At 36.0% G+C, this 24,039-nt stretch overlaps 2 protein-coding genes across 4 annotated transcripts in view; one reads left to right on the top strand and one right to left on the bottom strand.

The window, feature by feature from the left end:
• Positions 1–16,159, bottom strand: part of LOC306871805 (leucine-rich repeat and calponin homology domain-containing protein 4-like) — a 38,289-nt gene extending 22,130 nt beyond the window's left edge. For 2 of the 3 annotated variants that reach the window (XM_079419975.1, XM_079419974.1), the window contains exon 1: positions 15,790–16,157. In XM_079419975.1, the coding sequence (XP_079276101.1) occupies positions 15,790–15,961 (172 nt within the window). In that variant the 5' untranslated portion in view covers positions 15,962–16,157. Of the gene's footprint in view, positions 1–15,789 lie in introns of all 3 variants that reach the window. The other variant, XM_079419976.1, reaches the window with a different exon arrangement.
• A 2,281-nt stretch (positions 16,160–18,440) lies between these two features.
• Positions 18,441–24,039, top strand: part of LOC306887463 (peroxisomal acyl-coenzyme A oxidase 3-like) — a 33,971-nt gene continuing 28,372 nt past the window's right edge. The window contains exons 1-8 of the mRNA XM_079445204.1: positions 18,441–18,478; positions 19,265–19,458; positions 20,510–20,743; positions 20,997–21,071; positions 22,027–22,116; positions 22,549–22,692; positions 22,784–22,872; positions 23,116–23,212. Of these exons, the coding sequence (XP_079301330.1) occupies positions 19,291–19,458; positions 20,510–20,743; positions 20,997–21,071; positions 22,027–22,116; positions 22,549–22,692; positions 22,784–22,872; positions 23,116–23,212 (897 nt within the window). The 5' untranslated portion in view covers positions 18,441–18,478; positions 19,265–19,290. The remainder of the gene's footprint in view (positions 18,479–19,264; positions 19,459–20,509; positions 20,744–20,996; positions 21,072–22,026; positions 22,117–22,548; positions 22,693–22,783; positions 22,873–23,115; positions 23,213–24,039) is intronic.

The raw sequence follows: 24,039 nt of genomic DNA, 5'->3' as shown, positions 1-24,039 counted from the left end.
CATTTTAGAACTTCTATCATTAATTATCAAACACTTAGTACAGATATTTTTTGTAGTAATTTTGAATATTTTTTAAAGATATTTTGCTTTTGCAAGGATGGGAACATTCGAAGATTCTTTATTCTAGTGCTTTCTGAAACATTAAAAAACATTGTGGGACTAGTCATAAAAACAAAAATCATCCAATGTACACAAGTCTTAGACAACTCACTTTTGGTAACCGTTCATGTTAAATGAACTGTTTATGTATAATTTTATGCAAGAGTACTAGTAGATTAGCTTGTATAAATTGTCAGCATATTTTGTTTTTTGTTTTCATGGGCACTGTTAATGCTACACAAAGTAATGTGGTTTTATTAAATCAATAATCGCATATCAATAATAAATTATAAAAGCTTCAAATTATATATATATATATATATATATATATATATATATATATATATATATATATAGTATTGTATTATATTATATTATTATATTTCATGTGCATACACAAAAATATAAGCAAGCCATTCAGAAGCTGATTCCTCAAAGTGCAAATGTCATTTTGTTTGCTTTAGTGTCCAGACAACTTCCTGCCTGACAATGGCATCAGTTTGAGGCGGCACTACCTGTTTAGCTGTACAACAAAATCAAGCTCTTTTCTTTTTAGTTCTAGCATTTGCAATGAAATTATCTTTAAGATAATCTCTTAGATCATTTCTGTTTGAGTGACAGTGCTTAATGCTTTCATTTCAGTTCTAGCTATGCTTACTTTGTGTTCCTGGAAATAGTCGCCTAGGCATATCACATTCTCCAGCTGTGTCCGGGCTCAATGACATGTACGAATGATTATTATGGCATGACCGAAGTCACCACCTAACAAGCAGGACTGTATTTCAATTATGTCCTGAAGGTATCACTCTAAATATCCTCTGTGTGAGTATGTGTGATGAAAAAACTTCTTAAGAGTGGCAGTTGGTCTACTGATCCCCTCCCCTCTATCTGAGGAATCTGAGCGTTCTTCTGCCTGCTAGCGTCTCTTTAGTGTAACTGAAGCTGGTTTTGCATCTGCTGTGTGTGAGAGAGTGTTAATCAACACACACACACACACACAAGTGCACACACTCGCACACAAAAGCGCACACACTCCTCTCCACACCCTGCACTCCTTCTTTAGCCCTAGAAGGAGATTACACAGATTAGCCTACTGGCTAACAACAGACTCCCTTACAGTTCATTTCAGACAAACATTTACACAAAAACAACACAAACAATCTCTAATTATACTGTAAGCCCCACACAAGCTTTATGGAACATTTTTATAACCGCATGACTACTTCTACAACAGGTGTTGAGGTGTGTTACTTGAAGGGCTCTGACCCAAGCAAAGATTTTTCTCTCGTACCTGCTGCCAGGAGCTCTCGTCATCCCTGAGATTAGCTGAAACATGACGCTGTGCTTGTGTCAACACAACACACTGATTAGACCTGATGTGTCAGGCACTGACTCATTTTTATCTGAACAACACATTTTTTTAAGCTGCATTTGTATTTATCATCAATGTCTGTCCTGTCTTAAAGGGGAAGAACATTATTTCTGTAGCACCTTCCAAATAGGTCTCCACTCCATCTATTCATCCACTGGTTGGACAAACAAGTGGCCCCATCCCAAACTCACATCAATATAAATAGTATCATATGCTAGTATACTTGTATTCTAAAACTATTTATTTTTACACAGTGGAAGGTCTACATAATGTGGCAGTCACATTCACCACTGTCAGTCATTTCAATATGAATCTTTGTGATTGGGAAATTTGTGTGAGGATGAAATCTTTTCCTGTGTAGATTTTGCAACAAGTTTAAGTTGGCCTTGTGGATTTATCATATTGAGCAACAGAAAGCTGCTTGGTTTGAAAGTGACTTCTGCGTGAGCCGTGCTTCATTCATTGCTACACCACTGATAATAACCAATGGATTAATTTAGCAGAAACGTCACTAATGTGACCACACCTTTACAGTTATCTCAGTACATTAAAGCAAAAGCAATTAGGGATGAGCATTTTTGTCAATTTCTCATTTCGATCACGGATGGATAGGTTTAAAAAACGAGTACTTGAGTACGGGGGCGGAGCGTGTGCAGGGGGCGGGGCATGGCCGCAATAGGGATAATGAAAATATCTGAAGACGGTTATGAAAATGAATGTTAAAAATAAAAATATGACATGAAAACCTGTCTATGAAAACAAACACATGATTAGAACACTGTTAGATTATGATTATGATGCAGCAATATTATTAAAAACTAAGCATTTAAAAAGGAATAGCTGCCTGAGGTGAAGCTGAAGAGTTACTTTATGCCCATTCTATGACACATCCTATGCTATTAATCAGATAACTTAGATACATAACATAGACGTAACATTACAACTTGTAGCCTATCTGCACAAAAGGATGTAAATGCCAGTGAAGTAAGTTGCGCGCTATAGCGAGCGTGAGATTTCACATTCTATAAAGTTCTAATTATAATGCTGTTTATGGCAGATTTGTGCTATATTTTCACCTACATTATCAAGTGATTGCTGAAAACGGCTGCGCATTTTCACAGCCATAGGAAGTACAAAAACAATATATGCCTACTGTTGAAAAAATATGACGAAAAAAGCACTGCTGCATTATTATAACATCAGTATTTAAAAAAAAAGAAACATTTAAAGCAATATGACCATCTCAAATAACTCATTATCGGGCATTGCATTTGAGCATGAAACTAAACACTGGTTATATGCAGCCCATTCAGCATGTTAATAAAATGTTAATATCCCTACGCATCCTAGATTAATCAGATATGTATGTATAGCTAACCCAGACATCACTACGTGACTTCGAAGCCATATTTCGCTCTCTTCTCACTTACGCACATACTTTGGACCGGCATTTTGTGGCCAGCTAAACAATCAGAGATCAGGGTGCCGCCCAAAATGCTGCTATAACCAATCAGATTTTTTTTTTTTTCACGATCAGACATGATCGATCGTCGCTGTCACGGCTGAGTACTCAATCACTCGATCACTGTTGCACATCCGTAAAAGCAATAGCTTTTATCATCACTTGATTACCTTTATATTTTCTTCAATTAAACACAAACCGAGATGCTAAATATTCAGACTGCTCTTTTCGATACAACAAATGTGAATGGCTACTGCCAAGCTCTGAAATGGAAAAACATAAGCAATAAAAATATCACAAAAGTGTGCACTGTATTCAAAGGCTTCTGAAGCCATACTATATTTTGTAACCCAAAGGCTAAAATGTATAGCTCTAAACCACTGTATAGGTCTAAAAACCTCAAATTTACACGTCACATTTCACATCATCCCAGGTGACATCAATAATCTCAAAACATATTTCAAAACAATGTTTTGAATCAACCACAATAACTAAAATTACATTTGATACTTACAGAGATGGGGTATATTTGTAAAAAAAACTTTGACCAGTCACCAAGTACTAATCAGAAGGCTTCAGAAGGTTTGGAAAGTGATGCCAAAGATGAATTAATTAATTTTGAAGATTTCTTTTTTTTGCCTTTATCTATAGAGGACAGCACAGATAGCAGATAGAAAGAGAAGGGTATCTCTGATGAGCTACTTTTGATATTTTTGTTTTTTGTCCCATTAATTTCCTTTGTAAGAAAAATTGTTCATACAGAAAATACAAGTTTGAAACAACATGAGAGTGAATAAATGATGGCAATGTTCATTTTTGAGAGAATTAAGGAAGAAAACATTGCACAGTTCACCTTCAAAATTTTCCCCTAGAGCCACTACAGAAACAACACCTTTATCCTTCTCTTCCTCTGAAGGAGGAACAACAATAAACCTTGCCATGGCTTGACTTCGAGATGGGGGCAGAGAAAAATGAGGGGGAGCCTGAGAGGGGAGAGGAGGGCAAATCTTGAAAGGGGCGAGTGAATGAGTAACAGCAGCATGACAATAGCTGTGAAAGCATGAATACCGGCCTGAGCCGAGGGGGTGACGGAACAGAAACACACGGGCCAGAATGACTCAACACATTCAACAGAGCACTACTGGAGGCAAAACGTAAGATTGTGTGTGTGTGTGTGTCCGGCCTGGCACACGAGTGCTATTAAAGTACATCAGTAAATTTACCGTTAGAAAAAAGCTGATTGTTTGACCTCACTAGCACTTTAAAGAGCACTTTGGAGTGCACTGACCAAATCGATCAAAACACAACTTTCATTATTCCTTGCTGCACTATAAAACAGAGGTTTATTTTCAGACCTCAGTCTCCAAACAGGCTCTAACATATCAGTAATGCAATCACAAAGTTGAAACACCACAATCCAACAGGACAGGCCTGATTTAAACAAGCTTTTAGCAAATGTCAAGACCCATCAGGCTTAATTTCATAACAACGGCATAAAGGCCAGTTCGAGTTACTTCAGAAAGCCTATCCGAGCATTGGCAAGTTTCTGTTGTTTTTCTCTGAGAGAATCCTTTTCAAACTAGATTTTCAGTTCTGAGGAAAATGTGAGTGGTAAAACAAAGCAAATCTGGTTTTCATTCCACTAGCATTTTATCTAATTAACAATTCTTTTAACACTTTTGAGGAAGCACCAAATAATGAATGCTAACTATTAATCATAACCTACAATGTGTTGTTTGTAACACATAATAAGGTAATGGTTTCCTAGGGTTTTTTTTAGATGCATTTTTTTTGCCTGTTTTGTGGCAGTCAGCCTGCCTCTCTCATCACATTCAATTCAGTTCAATTAAATTGTTTGACTATGTTTACCATTTTTGTTTTGTTTTGTTTGTTTGTTTTTATTTGTGTGTGTGAGAGTATTTTGTTTGTTTTGGCTGTGTTTTTTGTTTTGTTTTTGTTGTATTTATTTGTTTTCTTTTGTGTTTATTTGTTTTGTTGTATTTTGTTTTGAACCAGTTCTAAATAAGAAAGAGGTTGATTCCCAACCCTAGCTTTAAAGGGATAGTACATTGGCATTTTCACTCTCAATTAGTTAAAAATCTGTATGGCCTATATGAAAAAAAACAAAAACAAATGTCTTTTTGGCAATACAGAAAAAAACTATTACACAGGCAAGTGGATGAGTAAATGATGGCAGAACTTTAATATGCCTTTAAGGCTTTATAACATTCTGGTCACTAGATATGGTAATGCAAATCTATAGGATTTTTCTCACCCATGTAGTTGTCTGCCAGGCAATAAATGAAATCAGTTAGAAAAGTAATAGCACATTTCCGTACAACAAACCACTGCACTGTAAAAAAATAAATAAAAATTAAGGCAACCAGCTTCAGCAGATTTTTGAGTTTTCTCAACTATTTGTTTTAAGTTTATACAACAAAAAGTTGAGAAATTTAATAAAAAATAAAAATCTGCTGAAGCTGGTTGCCTTAAAATTTTAAGTTGGCTCAACTATTTTTTTTTTTTTACAGTGTGGATTTAAATTGTCATAAATGTCACAAAAGATGCAAACATGTTATCTGTCAAAGTTTAATAATCGTAGATTTATTCAAATTTTCAACTATAAGCAACAGTTTTTGTGATGGTTTTGCAGACGCATGTTAGGGAGTGTCCGATCTCATCTGTGTGAAGCTTTGCCAAGGACAACGGTAAAACCCCCACTGATGTTAATCACTTCGCTTATGGGTCTATGGGACAGTACAGTCAACAACGCTGTCTTCAAACGCTCTGCATAAACAGAGGGGTCTGTGTCTTAGACTACAGTGTTATCTTTGTCTTTAAACATCGATGAAGGCCACAAAAGGTCAAGCTGATGGATTTAACCAACCAAACATTTAGGGGGCCCCCGAGTTATACCACACAACTCCACGAGTGGAGTGAGAGACTTTTGTGTTCAAATACAAACACACCTCAATTAACTTATTACCTTATAACACAACAAAAACCTAATTATTTTTCTCCTCTCTCTCTAAACAATTTTATTAAAATCCTAATTAAACACCAACATTTCTAAACTGACAAGCAGTAAAACAACCACAAATCAGTTCACCTGCAGCCACATGGGGTTAAATTTCTTACTTTAGAGCTCAATGAGTAAATCGATGGTTATCAGGTTCCCTGCAAAAGAAACCACTAACGCTTGAGTTACCAGCCTGGAAGATCCCATATATATTCAGATGATTTGTCATGTCTAGTGAAATATGTAATTCACACAACAACACAGAGGACATGCAGGAAACAGCACTGATCATCCTTCTGAATTATTATTTTTAATGCAAACAAATTAATTGAGAACAAACTATTTCGGTATGTATTGTGTGAAAACAATTTTTCAAAAACTATGGCTGTTGTGGCGGCAGCTTCTACCATGCAGAGCAATGTTTTGTCATCTAAAATTGATGTACTTGGTTAGTAGGGATGTAACGATTCACTCAACTCACGATTCGATTAGCAATTTATTTATTTTTTACAAAATGAGATTTAAGACATTATAAATTAAATGTGTCCTTTTATTATTGCTTGGACAAAATGCAGAACGTTTCTTTGTGAAATTGAAATATAATACTATAATAATATACTAATATAGCACTTGCATATTATTGATCTTTTGTTGGTTTTGATTGCTTCTATTCTCCTCACTTTGGATAAAAGCCTCTACTAAATAATAAAATGTAAATATAATGTAAATGTAAATAACAAAACTAAATTTAAATTTTAAAACAAGCTCCAAATCAAATAAATAAGTAACACAAATAAAATAAATCTCTTCATATAAACAAAATAAGGCTTTGTCTGTGCTCTTGCCATTTAAAATGAGAGGCAACCACTGCATTTTAATCATGATCCAAACAAAGATGCTGCATACATGCAACATGAGCAGTTTTTAATCTAATTTAGATTGTATTAATTTCGAAATTTGAAGCAAAAACAGAATGGTCTGGCTTCAGTTTTGTGAAACTACTGTATACATAAAAAATATCTGCATGAAATGAAACAGCAGACGAGCTGAAGGAGACGCAGATGCACTCTCTGCCAGTAGGTGGCGCTTAAAGCGGTTCCTTGGTTTCCGCTGTAAACAAAGCAGCGCTACACGAATTGTAATATGCAGAATATATGTAATATACAGAGGCAAGATGAAAAGAAAAAAATACCATCAAAACTTTTCTAACGACATACATTCATTTAAACTCTTACCCCTAATTGAATCGCGATTTGTTTGGCATCTCAACCGATTTGAATTGTCACATTATGAATCGATTTTTAACCGGCTCGCGGTTAATCGTTACATCCCTATTGGTTAGTGTTTTTATTGTTAACTAAAACAATTAAAAATCATTGACAGTATTTGAAATAAAGCTGAAAAAAAATTTAATATGCATATAACTTGAAATTTTTTAAAGTTTAGAAACACGTCAATACTTAGAAATGTGTTAAGCTTAAACAAGTACTAAAATTGCTAAAACAAAAAAAAAACAAAAAATGAAAAACATATACATATATATATATATATATATATATATATATATATATATATATATATATATATATATAAAAAACTAATAATACTGATAAAAGCACATTATAAAATTACTAAAACTTACTGAAAACTGAACATATGAACACTAATTAAAAATATTAATAAACAATACAAGAGTAAATAAATAGGCCTAGTACTAAAACAACACTGCTAATGCTTGAAAATATGAAATGAGACATGATGTGTGAAAAAAACCACGGTAAATCTCACTTATGACTAGTATATTTCTTATGCATAATTTCCAGTGGTTTTAGTTTTGTCAAATTATGCAAAAAGTGTGAAAATACTATGCAATTGCGTGTTGCATAAAATGCTAATTATGAAATAAGTCTTAGCAAGTCAACCATTTTAACACAAAACTATTTAATGGAATTGATGGAAGTGAATCTGTGGTCAGAACTGCCATTACTTTATGAATAAAACAAGGAAAACTATTAGGTGCCATTTTTGTTGTATAGTCCTTATTTATTATTTTTGGTAATGTAAAGAGAGAGGAAATAAATTAGTATGTTGTCCCCTTTCTTATTTAGTTTTCTTTACTTATTGAACTGGCCATATCCGTGATGTTTAATGACAATAACAATATAGAGACAACCAGTATGTAACACTCTGATCATTCACCAGGATTGTAAAATGTGAATTTACATAAGCAACACTTAATGAAGTAAACTCACATGGAGTATTTACTCATAGTGCACATGCCAGCCTGTGTGTGTGTGTGTGTGTGTGTGTGTGTACTAGCATCTATGCAAACTTTCCAAGCAAGCAGGCAAAGTTGTGGTGGAAAAAATCTTTGTATCAACAGCAAACTCAAGGATCTGTTGCTATACCCCATAACACAACTAACTTATAACACAGAGCTGTAATGGGCAGGTTTGTGAAGGTGGAAACATGTCTCATGGTGTAATCAGATTATCTTGTGTTGTCCTGAGCCCTTGATCTCATTGCTGTGGAGGTGGTTCAGCGGTGACTCAAGACGCTTGAAGTCTCAGCTCTATACATCTGTTACACAAAACTGAAGAAACTACACAGTGTGGTGAAATCCATCTCACACAACCAACACAAGGTTAGCGGATGTGTTCCGTTACCATAACAACCAACCATGGTTTCACCATGGTCATTTTTAGCAGTATTTGCTAAGGAAAGTCACATTAGTGAAATTTCAGCTACACTTTTCACACAAAAAGAGTCATTGTCAGTATTATCAGCAGTGTAGCTATGCATGAAGCAGAGCTCAAGTGAAAGTCACTTTCAAACCAAGCAGCTTTACATTAGATCTACACTCAAATCCGCCAAGGCGACTTAAATGCATTGCAAAATCTGCATGGGGAAATTTTTCACCCTCACATCAACTTTATATTGAGTGAATTCCTATTGAAATGACTGGATTGCACCAGAATAAATTCACCAATGATTGTAAATGTGGCCGCACTTTAAAAGTTAACCTGATACTTCAGATCATGAGCCATGGTAGACCATCAAATAGGCTAGGTAAAAAAAATTAAAAAAATTCTGTATACATTAAAAGTGAGACCCAATCTAGAGCCCAGAGAATCTACTACATCCAAAGGTCCAATTTTTAGGATTTTCTGAATCATTTTTTATTAAAAATAATAGGACAACTAATTGATCAATTAATTTTAATTTCACAACATGCATGTGATGGACTCAAAAACTGCAGTATGCAGGCTACAAGTACTGGTATTTTATACATTTTTTAGCTGACTATTTCAAGAGACATAGCCAGGCCATGTTTACTATGAATTTTAGCATTCATTTGTAAAGTGTTACTATTAATAATGTGTTTTTATGCTGAAATTGATTAGACTGATAGATCATGAACATCCCTCCTAGCAACCACATAACAGCACAAATTTCATTCAGAATACCTTAGCAACCACATGGCAACTGCCTGGTAAACACACGCCCTCACATTGTGGAGTTTTGCACAGGCAAGCACAGCTTTGGACAAACTCACTAAAAACAATCATCTAGCACTAACTGTCAAGTGTGATAATCCTCAATGTTCTCTCTCTCTAAAGTAATCTACACCAGAGGTCTGATATGGTCTAGCTCGCTCACTCTCAATCAAACATTCACCAAGCTCTCAAGCGCGCGCACACACACACACACACACACAGTAATCACCCCCGGAGCCTCTCTAAAGCCTGGTGATTCTGCCATCTGGACACGCTTCACGTTACATAACTTATCAGGAGCTGGTGTTCATCAGACTTGAACTGGTCAATCAGATTTGAACTTTTGCATCCTATCGAGTATACTTATGTGGAAATTAGAGAAACGGATATATTGAGACACCATATGAACTGCGTGTTCATTAAACACAGCCATGTGTGCTTGGAGGTGATGTTCAGAATGTGTACGAGTGAATGAAGCATGACATGGTATAGAGAACATTCAGCAAACATTTACACCTACACGTTTTCTCATTTTTCCCAACAGTTGTATTATTAGCAATACACAAAAGCACAACGCAGCATCAACTCAACTCAATTATTTAGGATATTAAATATGCAAATGTGTTCATTTTTAGATAAACAGAAGCATGTTTTTGTGAAGTTCGAGTAAATACTGTGTAAAGTAGGTAATAGGCAAAGAAACATATATATATTTTAGTAAAACTACTATATACTGTAATAATATGGAGCCCTGCACATGACATGCAGGTAAAAAAAAAAAAAAGTCCTATGTCATTGTATAAATTGAATTAAAATTAAAATTAAATTAAATAAAACTTTAATTTAATCAAATTTTTGTTTACAATACTTGAAAACCGTGACAAAGTTACAGAATAAAGCAGAGATAAAAGACTGCAATACTGTGAATGCACTCATTTTTTATTACACTCCATAAACAAAGCATACTTGAGCATGCAAGTGCCAGCCATCGCAACACAACTAATCCAGAAAAAAGCGAAAAAGTTACATAAAAGTGTCACAGCAAAAATAGTTCTGAAAATCTTAAAGGAATAAATCTGAGAAGACTTCCCGTGAGTCTGCTATGGTCTCTGCTGCAGAAAGATTGATAATACAGCATCTGTGTGATTTCACTCTTATTTTTCATTAAAATGGATATCCGTTGTAAAAAAAAAAAAAGAAAAAAAAAAGCAGCAATATAGCAATAATAAGTCAAGGGTTTCTAGCTGTGCTCCTCTCTTGAGATTTGAGACCTTCTGACCATCTGTTGTGCTTTAAAAGCGTGAGTGAAAGGAGAGGAAGAGGAAGAGAGAGAAAAAGAGGGAGGGAGTAAAGCCGAGAGTTTGTCGCTGAGGAGAAGCAGAAGTTGAAGTCAAGGAGCCCACATCCGGTGGCTGTGTAGTGGAAATGCAACTGCAAGGGGAAACAGAACAACACTATGCAACAGGGTGCGTGTTGACTACCACACAGCTGGCGGTGCAGTCACACTCCAGTTCTCACTCATGGACAATTATCTGCATTTTTCACATATATATGACCACTCACATACACACTCGTACAAATAGAGTCTCCAACAGCTGGCACTTAAAGGAAGCACACACACTTATACAAAACACAGCTGGCAAATACTCAAAACATAATGCCACAAAACAGACAAACAACACACACACAAACTTGAACTTTTGCCTAGCAGAGCTGAATTCATAAGTCCTCTCTATCTCTGAATCTGAGAGGCTCATTTGCATAGGAAAAATGACCTGATGTTTAATATTCATTAGTAACATGCAAGGTTGACCACATCCTAACACAACAGGAAATACTTTAAGACCCATAAAATACAAGGGATCATCTCAAAACCGAGTGATCTACCTACTTAGACAGCATTTGATTTAAACATTATACAACTAAAAAGATGCTGTGAGATTTCTTGCTAACAACAAATGTGAGAAGATTTTGTTGTATGGACGTGTTGATTTGTTGCATGACCCACATGAATAAGTCACATGCATCAACTCTGCAATGAAATGGTCATTGTGTCACTGTGCATGTATACGGGATCTGGTGTTTGCCCGACTGGGAAAGGCTGTCAGTGAATATGTCAGCATATTTACTTCCTTGTTGTCAGTTTATGACACGGACGTGTGGGTGTGGACTGAATCCTTCAAACTGTTTTAGATCTAAAAAGAACCTCTGTGATGCATGACAACATTGAAAAGTACATAATAGCAATTAAAAGTACATTTATAAAAAAAAAAAAAAAAAAAAAGGAAGAAAAAAAACACCAAATCCTTTATCTGGCAAAATGATGCACGCAAAAATTATCAAAACATTATTTGTATCTTTGACAATGAAGCTGCAAACCACTGTTCTGTAACAGAAATATATAGATCTATCTATATACTGTAGATCGGGATAAAAGAAATGTGTTTGTCTAAAACACTGTGGGAGAAATCATGCATTTCTGTCTGAATTTGTTCAGTCAAATCAAGTCATAGTCATGCTCCCATTCTTTCATCATCTACCCACCCTCACATCTCTCTAAACTCCGTATGACCCACGGAGCACAAAATATATTTTTAAATGCAATAAGATATAATAAAATAAATTAAAATAAAAGGGACATCAGTGTTGCTCACTGAGCCCAGGTCCAAAGTGTACCTTTTGACTAATAGTTTTTAAATTATCTTAATATGGATTACTTTTACAATGTCTTAAGGAACAGAGGGACAGAAATCTTTTTATGAAAAATGTCTGCATTTGCATTTTAGAGATGGAATTCTTAAAGGTTTGTAACAATGAGGGCGAGTCAGAATTTTTTCCAAGTTTTCATTTTTGGTTGAACTGTCCCTTTAAACCCCTGTTGAACATGAATCAACACATGAATCATAAGTATTTACCTATAAACACAAAAACAGAATATCAAGACATTTCTAAAGAATGCTAGCCGCTTTGAGGAGTTTGTTTCTTATAATTACTGAACAAACAGGCAACCAATCACAGGCAAAACTGCAATACAGATAGTCAAATGCAGCTCTAAACTAGACCGTTATTAAACCAACATCCAGACAGTCCAGACTTTCACTGCCACAGACACAGCCATGCCTACAGGCTAATGTCGGACAGGAAACATTACTGATGGGGGATAACAGATCAATGGAAATAAGCCATGAGGAGAGTATCTTGTAGAATATAATCTAGGCCATCTCCAGAAAAACCTTTGAAAAACATCCAACCGACACCAAATTTAAAGCCTTCTTTGATGACCTGGATAAATGTGAATCTTCACCCGACCAAGAAAGGAAAGAGATAAAGACCAAGAGAAATAACATGAATGGGAAAAGCAAGGGGGAGAGAGAGAAGCCTGCCTCAGACAATGGAGGAGGGGTCTTGCCGAATGGGACTCCAGTTGGGGGGAAATAGGAGGGTCCCTACTTCGGGAATATCACAACAATGGGAGCAGCCCACAAGCCCGTTTTATAAAAAAAAAAGGCCTCTCTCCCTCAGCTGCTGTGAGGCTTAGTTGTGGTATGGAGTGTGTGTCCCTCTGAATGAAACACTGTGTTATGGGCTACGGGACGTTTATGCCCCAGGCATGGTCACAAGTAAGTGGGAACTGGATGGAAATAAATATTTTCATCTAACGCACACACTAAAAACATTCACTGTGATTTCATTTGAAAGATCCCTCTTGATGCCCATGTCCTGAGAACACCGTTCCTCCTAGAGCTCTTCTAAGGTGGTCCTTTTGTTTTCATACACTCTTATCTTAAACTTTCTCTACATCCATCTTTCAGCACCTCTTTCAAATAACAAAATGTATTCCACCTGAAAGCCAACTCAATCCAGGACGTCATCTCACCCTAAAGTGCTGAGGCACAGTCTAGCTTGTGTTATTGTTGTAGGGTGAAGTCAACAGCAGCTATATTATTACTCAGGTTATGAGTGTAGAGGTCTGTTTTTAAGGGGTCTTGGTGGATTGATGACCCTGCGCTTTAGATCTGGACCTCCAGCAAGACTGAATCCCTGACCTTCCTGAGGGGAAGTTAGTCCATACCGGAAAGTGAGCTTCAGTAGAGAATGGGACTATGAGTGTGTGTAGACTGAAAAGAGTGAAAGAACAAACCAAGGCCCATCAATCCTTGCCTCCTTTGGTCTCCAAGCAAAAGAGACACTATCATCTTCCACCTACCTTTGAGTACACTTAAAATACACACTGCAACTGCAACCAGTAATATGTGAGCAACACCTAGTAATCACTCTCTACCTGATGGTAGGTGTGTCTGGGGAACATGCTTATTATGGAATGATTTTTTTTTGCACTGGATCTATGCTTGGATTTCTAGCATTTTTAAATGGCAGTTTCAAGCCTAGTTCTATTGAATTGTTCTGCACCCTCGGACGGATCCCAAACTGGCGCTTGGATTTTGGATTGTCAGATGTACAGTACGGTTGTCAAGGCAACATGGTTATCCATGCAGAAAATTGATGTGAAAAACCTCCAGAAAAATATGAGATTAGACCATCTCAAATATCTAAAGACAGGGCTTAATATACTAAGCTATAGAAGTACAAAACTCAAATTCGGCAGTGCCTCAGTGTCATCAATATCCAAAGTCCAAAATAATTCCTAATAAATCATCCTTGTTAACAATGTTGTCACCAAATATTTAAGATCATACGAAAAAACACACAGCATTTGATCTGATTAAAGTATATGGTTAAAAAACAACAACAACATTGGATTATTTCAATATGTTCATGTAGCCTATCAGCATTTTCAGAATAAACTACTACATGCGCGTTAATTTCCTACTGGAGATGCTCATTCTTGCCATTTATTATGCTGCATTTAATTTAATGAACTCTAAACAGTTCTCATTCATGTCTTTAACACTGATCCCCAGTGAAGACCCTGTCTCCAAGACGGCCATCGGGACAAGACCACAGGAACCAGATGAGTCCTTTGCACAATCTGATTCTGCTTTAGCCTAGATTTAAACTGCTGATTTTGTCTGGCCAGAGGAGAATGACACTATTTCCCCGTCTAAATACTGTAAAGCTGATATAAAGCCACCCAGCTTTATATCAAGCCGATGTAAAGCTGCTTTGACACAATTTGCATTGTTAAAAGCGCTATACACATAATATTGACTTGACTTAATGGCATTCCAGAGCACAATGAATTAGAAAACGTAGGCCTCTTACTCGCTCCAAAAATTGTGTTTTGTTCAGTAGCTTTTCAACAACTGGATTTTTCCAACATCACACATAATGAACAGGGTTTGGACATGTGCAGATAAAAAAACAGGATGTTCGGTTACAGTGGATACTCTAATTAAACAAAAACCTGAATACAGCCATTTTCCAGTTTGCCAATCTCAAATATTGGCTTGGTTATGATTATCTGAATAATGTCTTTATACAGTGATTAGATAATCGGTATGTGAATATCAGAAATGCAGGAGGTTTTAGTACTGTTTAGTATAATTTATTTTATTTATAACTTATTAATTATAAGTTTTAAATGCATTTGAGTAGCTAAATATTCAAGCAGAGTCTATTTCTACCACCAGCTGTGGCTAACAAGTTACAAAAAGAGGTACAAGAACTGAAATTACAGTAAATGGCATGAAAGCCACTAAGAGATAGGATCTGTGCTAGTTCAGTCGAACTAACTGGTAAATGCACTGCAAGGTCTCTATTAGACTGCAGACCATGTGCTTGTGGGGGTTTGTGTGGCTCAAAGACAAACTGCTTTATACCCACTTTGTATAAGAGGAGCAGATGGTCATATTAGTGCTGCTGGCAAGATGCATCTCGATACCAATGAGAGTGCATTCAAAAGAGCTGACTACAACAATATAATTTGATATCACCAGTTCTGCAGGGTTTTCACTGCACCCAGATCAAATTGTGAAGTTTATACAGTGGGTCTGTGGTAAGATGGCTCAGCCCCAGTGTAGTTTCCACCTCAACAACAGGAAGAGAAGCACAGCGCAATGTCTTCAATCTCTAAAGCAAACACACCAGCCTCAAACTAAACAACCTGACTTTAAAAACACAATAAGCTGAGATACGGGCACTGATGGAGTTCTTTAGAAACGAAAGCGAGAACTAAAATCAACTTATCAGATGATCCGCTTCCTACAAAGTTCACTAAAGTGAAAGATCCGCTTTTTCTGGGGCGGGTGTGATGGTGGTGGTGGTGGTCCCCTGCAGAAGGGGCGCAGGTGAAGAAGACACTCAAACAAAGGACATTAAATGCACTGATACATTTCCTCCCCCTCTTTCTCATCCCGTGACCGCTTTCTTTAAGTCTTACCTGCGTGTGTAATGTCGGACAGGTCATAGTTCTTGGCGGTGCGGGGGAACTCTTTGAGTTTGCGGTTGGAGAGGATGAGCGCTCCGCTGGACGCAGCCTCTTCCAGCGCCTTCTCCACGCTCCTGCTGGCCGCTACGGTCGCCGGCAGCTGCGCTCCATCCCCAGCAGCCATCAAACACTAAATATGACCCAAACCTTACTCTTTACAACGACAATCAGCCCTCCTACACCTCCATCGCATCCGAGGCCGGTCCGATAACGTTACACCCCAGAAAAGTAAGTTTTCGTACTCCAAAAGTGATGTAAAATCCAGCAATTGAGCAAAGTTGCGCGGTGAGTTGACAGTCCTTGTGCCGAGAACAGAGGGGGCGGAGCTTACGGATTGAGCAAGTCTTGATTGACAGGGCGGACACACCCAATACGAGCTCGGGAAATGGACACAAAAAAAAAGCGCTGCTCTCATCTCAAGGGGGAAATGATAAAGTTTTTTGGATGTTCGGTGATTTTGTAATTCAAACTGTAGAAGCTTCACTGCTGACGCCGAAGAAGTTTTCGCATTGTTTGCATACCGATAGCAGGACTGACGAGATTCAACAGTAAGCGGAAGCTTCTAATGGATATATCACCGCATTTCCCTGTTTCAGATCCATTAAACGACGTGCACTTAGAGAGAGGAAATGAAGGACATAAATATTGCATTAACGTTATAGCATTAGTTCACCCTTACTTCGCTTTATGCGTGTGACACCAAACACACTTCTCAATGACTTTGGTGTCTAAACTAAACATAAAATATTGGATTTGGCTCATAATCTACTTCCAAAACGTATTTTAAAATAATAATAATAATAATAAAAACAACACTAACATTTAAAAAAAAAAAATCATCCTTTAACAATTGCTAGTTATATATATATATATATATATTTACTTTAAGTAGGCTAATTAAACATACTTTATATTAAAATTTAATAAAACTTTTCAAATTCTAAAAACATTTATTTGTATATGAAAAAGCTTGATGTCTATATGAACCTTTGAAAGTCATTAAAATCTACACATAAAGCCATGTGAAATTCAGTGAAAATAAACCTTCAAGTCCAAAAACGTTGTTGAAGAGGTTATACATCCATAAACTGTAAGCGAGAGAGGTTTTTTCTGTATAATGTATAAATAAGGCCATTGTTTGTTTCAACCATGTTTTATTATTATGTTGGCACGTTTGCTCTTATAGTGCACAGCAAGCTTTCAGAGTTATTGCTTACCCATGCATGCTTACTGTTGTGTCTGTTTTTTGTTTAGTGTTTCTAAGTTCAGTGTTTTAAGCCTAACAGGGGCACAAAGTGGGTCACAAAATTATCCACTCTGCCATTACTCCCCATGGAACAAACAGAGAGGAAGAGAGGGATCGAGTGAGCTCAGAGGAAGAGAAGGGATGAGAGGCCGTGAGAAAGAGTGAGGTCATAATCTGTGTGAAGCACCTAGGATGTTAAAACATAGGAATATGTTTTAAAAAAAACACACAGAATAGTTTATTAATTAAGAATTTAAACATTGACTGAAGTCTTTACTGTACACTGTAAAAAAAAAAAAAAGATTTTTGATGTAAATAAAAAAACATTACTGGAGTACAGTTACGGTTCAATTCTGTACTTCGATGTTTAATTCAATGTGTTACTTGCCACCTCTTCAATTTCCTGGCAATTTCTGATTGAAAACTGTTTGTACACTACTAGTCTTTAATGTAGTTGTGAGATTCTTGTGTTGTTTTCTTGGTGGCATTTAATATAAATGACAGGGAGGCTCACAATATTACTAAGACTGCAGTTCTTTTTCTTTAATTTATTTATTTATTTTAGAGAACCGCTTATTTAAAATAATATTTAAAACAATCTAATATTTAAAATAATATATTATAATAATATAATAATAAATAATCCAGACTAAAGAGATTCTTTGGAAAGTTATTGTTTGGCATCTCTGTATTTATTTTACAAATGATGTTCTTATTACATTTCTTTCCAAAGTTCCCTTGCTGGTGTTGTCAATACTCATATCATGGCAAAAATCCCTGTTAACAGGCTGAAAATCCAAACCCCAAAAGAAGTTAATAAAGGAAGGTCCCTCGTGTCTTTCTGTAGAGCTGCATAACAGCGGGCCCTGGCGTACAAAATCATTTTAACAACTCAAAACAGAGCCCAGAAAAATAGCCTACTTCATTTCAGAATATTTTACCATAGTAAAATAATTATAGTCTTTTATTATTATTTTTTTTTTACCTCTTTTCTTCTAAATGTTTCAAAAATAGTTGTAATCTATTTGTAATCAATTTAAATTCCTTAATTTTTATTGTTATTTAATTCATTCTTCGGTTCGTCTCGTATTTAACTGTTATGATTATTTTATGATTAAAAAAAATATTTTATAGTAAAGTACTTTGAATTATCACTGTGTGTTAAATGTGCTGTATACATTAAAAATAAATCGCCTTGTTGTCACTGTCTGAGAACATAACCTGCTGGTTTTAGCTAAAAATCCCAAAGCTTTCAGAGGCACGTGTTTTTCAATGGGACAAGGTTTGCTGAGTGCAGTGCGCCTTTAAGCAGCAGGGCTTCTCTGATTGGTTGTATTTGGTCACGTGAGCACTTCCTCCTCTGGAGCAGCAGGGCAGAGTACAGTAGGTCTCGAGGTAAGACAAATGTTATTTCAGCAGTGTTCAAACTAATAATATGAAAGCAGGTCCTTCTGCACCTTTAAAAACAATGCTCTTTTTGAAACAGCTTCTTTACTGTTTGTGAGTAAGTTAGTGAAATAACGTTAGCCAGCTTGCTAGAATAGTAATAAATGGCTTGAGGAGGTGCTCATGTTTATTTTGATATTGTGACATGATGTAGCCTATTGTGATATGTATATGCAGGAAGAAATGCTATGTGCCATATTACTTGTTTTGTTCTACATAAACAATTTAAATTCATTAAACATGTGTTGGTATTGTGCTTGAGCTGTTTTGTAACTGGCATTGAACTTTGCATTGAGTTGGCCTGATCACAGGTATTAACCTCACAGATAACGTTTGTGAAAGGACTTATGCATTAATAAAATGGAAAGCACTGCAAAATCTGAGCTGAAGTCTATAGCAAATAATGTGCAATGAAATAATTTACAGTTCCAGGTGTCCAGAAAGGGTAGCATAGGAATATGCTGGTATATTGATTGTTAACCTGAGTGTCATTACAAGGGAATGGTTGATTCAGATATACCAAACATACTGCAACTGTAATAGCATCATTTCATACCTACATTTCACTGCTGGTTGTACTCTGTATAATTGTGTATGTGACAAATAAAAATCTTGAATCTTGATTTACTGCAATATCAATTTTCTTTCAGTTTCCTTCAGAAAATCATGGCATTTATCATTATCTATATTGTGAACATGATTGATTTGGTCATGTTTGTTTTTTTCTTCCTGGAGGTTTTAAAGGGCCTTTGTATGAGAACATGAGTGTGCCAGCAATCACAGATGCTAAATACATTTTGGGAGAGAAAATGGATGAGGGCATCCCAGACCTTCCCGGTGGTCCCCTAGATATCTACAGGAAGAAAGCATCCTTCAGCTGGAAGGAAATGTTGCAGTTTCTGGAGGGCGATGGAATCATTGCATTCAAGGTAAGATGTTTATGTTTTGCTGATCTTTTTATTTATTTTTGTCCAGGAAAAGTACACATTTAGTAAGATTTACGGTGGCCGAGAGAGCTCAACATGCTGCAAACAGAAAAAAAACACCTGCAAATTAAGAAAACAACTTCATCAATTTGGCAGATGCTCACAACACAACCAAATAAAGTAACGCGCTGCAAATCAAATTCTTTATTTGTTTGTGTTGTGAGCAAATTGATGTTTTCTTAATTTGCTGGTGCTTTTTCTATTTGCATGTGTTTTCTGAAGTTGCAGCACGTTGAGTTCTCTCGGCCACCGTAAAGATTACTATTATACGGACAAATAATAAATCAATAAAACCATATAATAAACAAATCCTGATTTTCATCATTTTCCAAAGATTTTACATATTTTATTTATACAGCAGTTATACACATAACTTGGACAGGTGTCACCAATATAAATAAAAAGTAAAAGTTTATTACATAAAGTGCATCTGCCCTAACAACCCTATGGATATAGTGTACTTAGTCCATTTAGTTCATATAAGGAAAACTCCTCTAAGACTGAGCTGAATTTCAAATGAATGATTCCTTTATTTGACCAGTTTGCGTGAAGGGATGGGCGCTTTTAAAATGCTACTTCATGAAGCTTTGAATCATTTACAAATCTTTTATTTCGAATCAGTGGCTCAGAGCTTGTTTCAAACTTGCCAAGTCATGTGATTTAAGCAAACAAGGCTTTGCTACGTTATTCTATTTCAAACTTTAGTTTCAAAGCATTTAAAAATTCTGATAGTTTACCATTTGATCCTGTTGATCTGGTGAACTCAACAGTTTTATAATTTAGTTTAATTTTAATAAATTTAATGAACTTTTAATACTTATGCATGTATAAATAATTATACATGCTTGGGCTTAGCTTTCATTGCATTTATATCATTTGTTTTGTAATGCATTTGATTCAGATTTTCCAAGAGTTCAGTTTCACCAATCACTAGTCCACAGTCATTGACATAGATAACTTCTCAGCTGTCTTGTGTTTCTCTCTCTCTGAGCAGCAGCACGTGTTCAGAACACTGGAGAGTGACCCGCTCTTTGCACGGCAGCCTGGTGAGGACATCCCAGTGGAGAAAAAGCGAGAGCTTACCTTCCGCCGCTGTAAACAATTATTTAAGTATGACTTTGTTACACGCAATGACGTCATGCAGAACCCCTGGAAGATGACAATTCTCAGTGACTGCCTGGGAATGTATGACTGGTCTTTGGGAGCCAAATACTTCCTTAACAACGGGGTGAGCTCATTGCATATGCCCTCTAGAGATCCCTAAATGTGGGAGCTTAATACACTAACCTTCCCAAAATTGCTTGTAATCCTTACAAATTATGAATTAAAAATGAACCCATTCTGGAATGGATAAAGCTTACACAGAAGTAATTGAAGCAATATTATGCCTTTTTGTTGATAGTTCACAAAATTCCATGCAGTAGTGTTTATTATTTTTTGTGATGATTTTTTTTATTTAAAAACTTTTATATTTTTGTTAGATGTTTGGAGCCACAGTGACAAACACAGGATCTCAGAGACACTTGATGTTTGTGCAGGACATTGAGCAAATGATGGTAAATAATCTCTGTTTTTATGGCATGCAACAAATATAAAACATATCAGTCATAACAATTAAACTAAAAGCTTGTCAAGTTCAGTGTACGGAGTAAACATGCATTTTAAATGCATTCATAGCAAATATGGTTGCTTAGCATTTTTTTAAAGATGGCCACTACTAGTTTACACTACTACCCACTATTCAAAGTTTATTGCATTATTTAACATGAAATAACAATGAAAAATTATTCTAAAGCAATAATTAATCATATGTTAATTTCACCATGTAATAATACATTTTCAAAATCAAATGAACCTGAGCTAACATGAACTCTCAATGAAGAGATGTATTTTTATTTCATTTTTTAAATACTGTAGCAAATGTATTGCTAATTGTTAGTTAATGCTAGTTAATGCATTAACTAAGGTTTATTGTAAATTGTTACCATAAAATGCAGTTAATTATTTAAAATGAAAGATTATCATAATATTATTATTTGCTTTTGTAGATTATCATATTTTGCTGCTCAAAGCATAATAGTGTGATGCATTCCCTAGTGAAAAATAAATACTAAAATGTATTTAAAATAAATGTATTTCATGTTAAGTATACTACAAATACATTTACATATTTATGTACAGTGCTTAATAAAAATACCCTGCAATTGTACTTTTAGTATAATAAACTGGTATACATAAAGTCTGCTAAATTGGAACAACAAACTTTTTTACTAGGGCTAAATGAAGGCTTTGACTGTCATGCACGTCATTATTCACCTTCCATACAACTAGGACATTTTGACACACAAGCTCAGTATTAGGCCATAAACAGGAAGTTCCAGGGTACTGCAAATTTGCGTGTGTGTATGTTTGTGTGTGTGTTTATACAAACCAGCAAGTTGCATTTGACATTAGTCATGGCAAACCACATGAGCCACTGACAGCTTTTTAATATTGTGTCTGTCTGTTTAGACATTTGGATGCTTTGCCCTGACAGAGCTGAGCCATGGCAGCAACACGAGAGCTATGAGGACAACAGCCAGATATGACCCCAGCACTCAGGTACTCTATTATAGCACTAGATTCAACAACGTGTCCTCTACTAACGCAAGTCTGAACACATTGCAATCATATCATGAGATTATACAAACATGGCCTTTCAAATCATAAAGAGACATGGACTAGATTTATTAATCTAGGTTAATAAGTACAGCTACAAAAAACAATAAGTTAACATTCACATAGAGTACTATTGTCCATTGTTGATTCATGATAGATGAAGAAACCATACTAAATATTTCATAGTGTATATATGTTATGTGAATAATTCAAATCACAGTCTGTTAATGACTCGCTTATAGGTAAATCCTCCTTGTAGCACACAAAGCCATCTGCCATTATAAAAGCTTTCTTATTATGGTTTTTACTACTCCTTCCTTCTGTTTAATTATTTTAAATGGCCCTAGCTAATTTATTTTGTTTTGAAATCTGCAGGAGTTTGTGATAAACTCTCCAGACTTTGAAGCAGCCAAGTTCTGGGTGGGGAATTTGGGAAAGACGGCCACTCATTCAGTCGTATTTGCACAGCTCTACACCCCTGACGGGCAATGCCACGGCCTTCACTCTTTTGTAGTCCAAGTATGTGTGAAAATACATTTTTCAGTTTATTTGCTTGTCTAGTTAGAGCAGCTGTGAATAATTTGGTTTTAATGTCAATTTAAATTTCTAGGTCAGAGATCCAAAGACCTTGCTGGCAATGCCAGGAGTGATGGTCGGGGATATGGGAAAGAAACTGGGTCAGAACGGACTGGATAATGGGTGAGTTTACTGCTAGACTGTGGACTGCCGAGCTATTGCGATTACAGTATTTGGTCATTAGATGGCGTTAAAAGAAAACCATAAAAGAATATATCCATCTGAGATCTCACTTCATCTCCGTAATATATCTTTCTGTTCATATAAATGAAAATGCTATTCTTCATACTTTTCATTGTAATCACGTAACAAAAATTTTTTTTTTAATGTCTAAAATAAATGAATGAGTTGTTTTTTTTTGGTCAGTTTTGCCATATTCCACAATGTGAGGATACCTCGGGAAAACTTGCTGAACAAAACAGGGGATGTTACGCCTGACGGACGCTACGTTTCACCTTTTAAAGTAAGCAATATTATGTGACTGCTTAATATACATTACATATACTGTTTTTGTTGCATTTACACTGTGAAAATAATGTTTACAAAAAAGATTATATACATTCACATTAGTAATAGCAATAGAACAGCATTTATTAATCTTTGTTAATTTAAACTTTGTAAATTTGTGACCCTCTGCACACAAAACCAGTCTTAAGTCGCTGGGGTATCTTTGTAGCAATAGTGAAAGTGACGTGACATACGGCCAAGTATGGTGACCCATACTTTTGTGGTGACCCATAACCTGGAATTTTGTGCACATTTGTGCACACACACACACACACCCGAAGCAGTGGGAAGCCATTTATGCTGCGGCGCCCGGGGAGCAGTTGGGGGTTGCTCAAGGGCACCTAAGTCGTGGTATTGAGGGTGGAGAGAGCGCTGTACATACACTCCCCCCACCTACAATCCCTGCCGGACTCGAGACTCGAACCCGAGACCTTTGGGTTACGAGTCCGACTCTCTACCCATTAGGCCACGACTTCCCACTGCCAACAATAGCCAACAATACATTGTATGGGTCAAAATTATAAATGTTTCTTTTATGCCAAAAATCATTAGGATATTAAGTAAAGATCATGATCCATGAAGATATTTGTAAATGTCCTGCCATATATCAAAACTTAATTTTTGATTAGTAATATGCATTGCTAAGAACTTCATTTGGACAACTTTAAAAGCGATTTACTCAATATTTAGATTTTTTTTTTTGCACTCTCAGATTCCAGATTTTCAAATAGTTGTATCTCAGCCAAATATTGTTCTATCCCAACAATCATCAATGGAAAGCTT

This window comes from Barbus barbus (genome assembly GCF_936440315.1).
Source record: "Barbus barbus genome assembly, chromosome: 1".
NCBI lineage: Eukaryota > Metazoa > Chordata > Actinopteri > Cypriniformes > Cyprinidae > Barbus > Barbus barbus.
The sequence above is the reverse complement of the archived record's forward strand: the minus strand, read 5'-3'. Positions and strand labels throughout refer to the sequence as shown.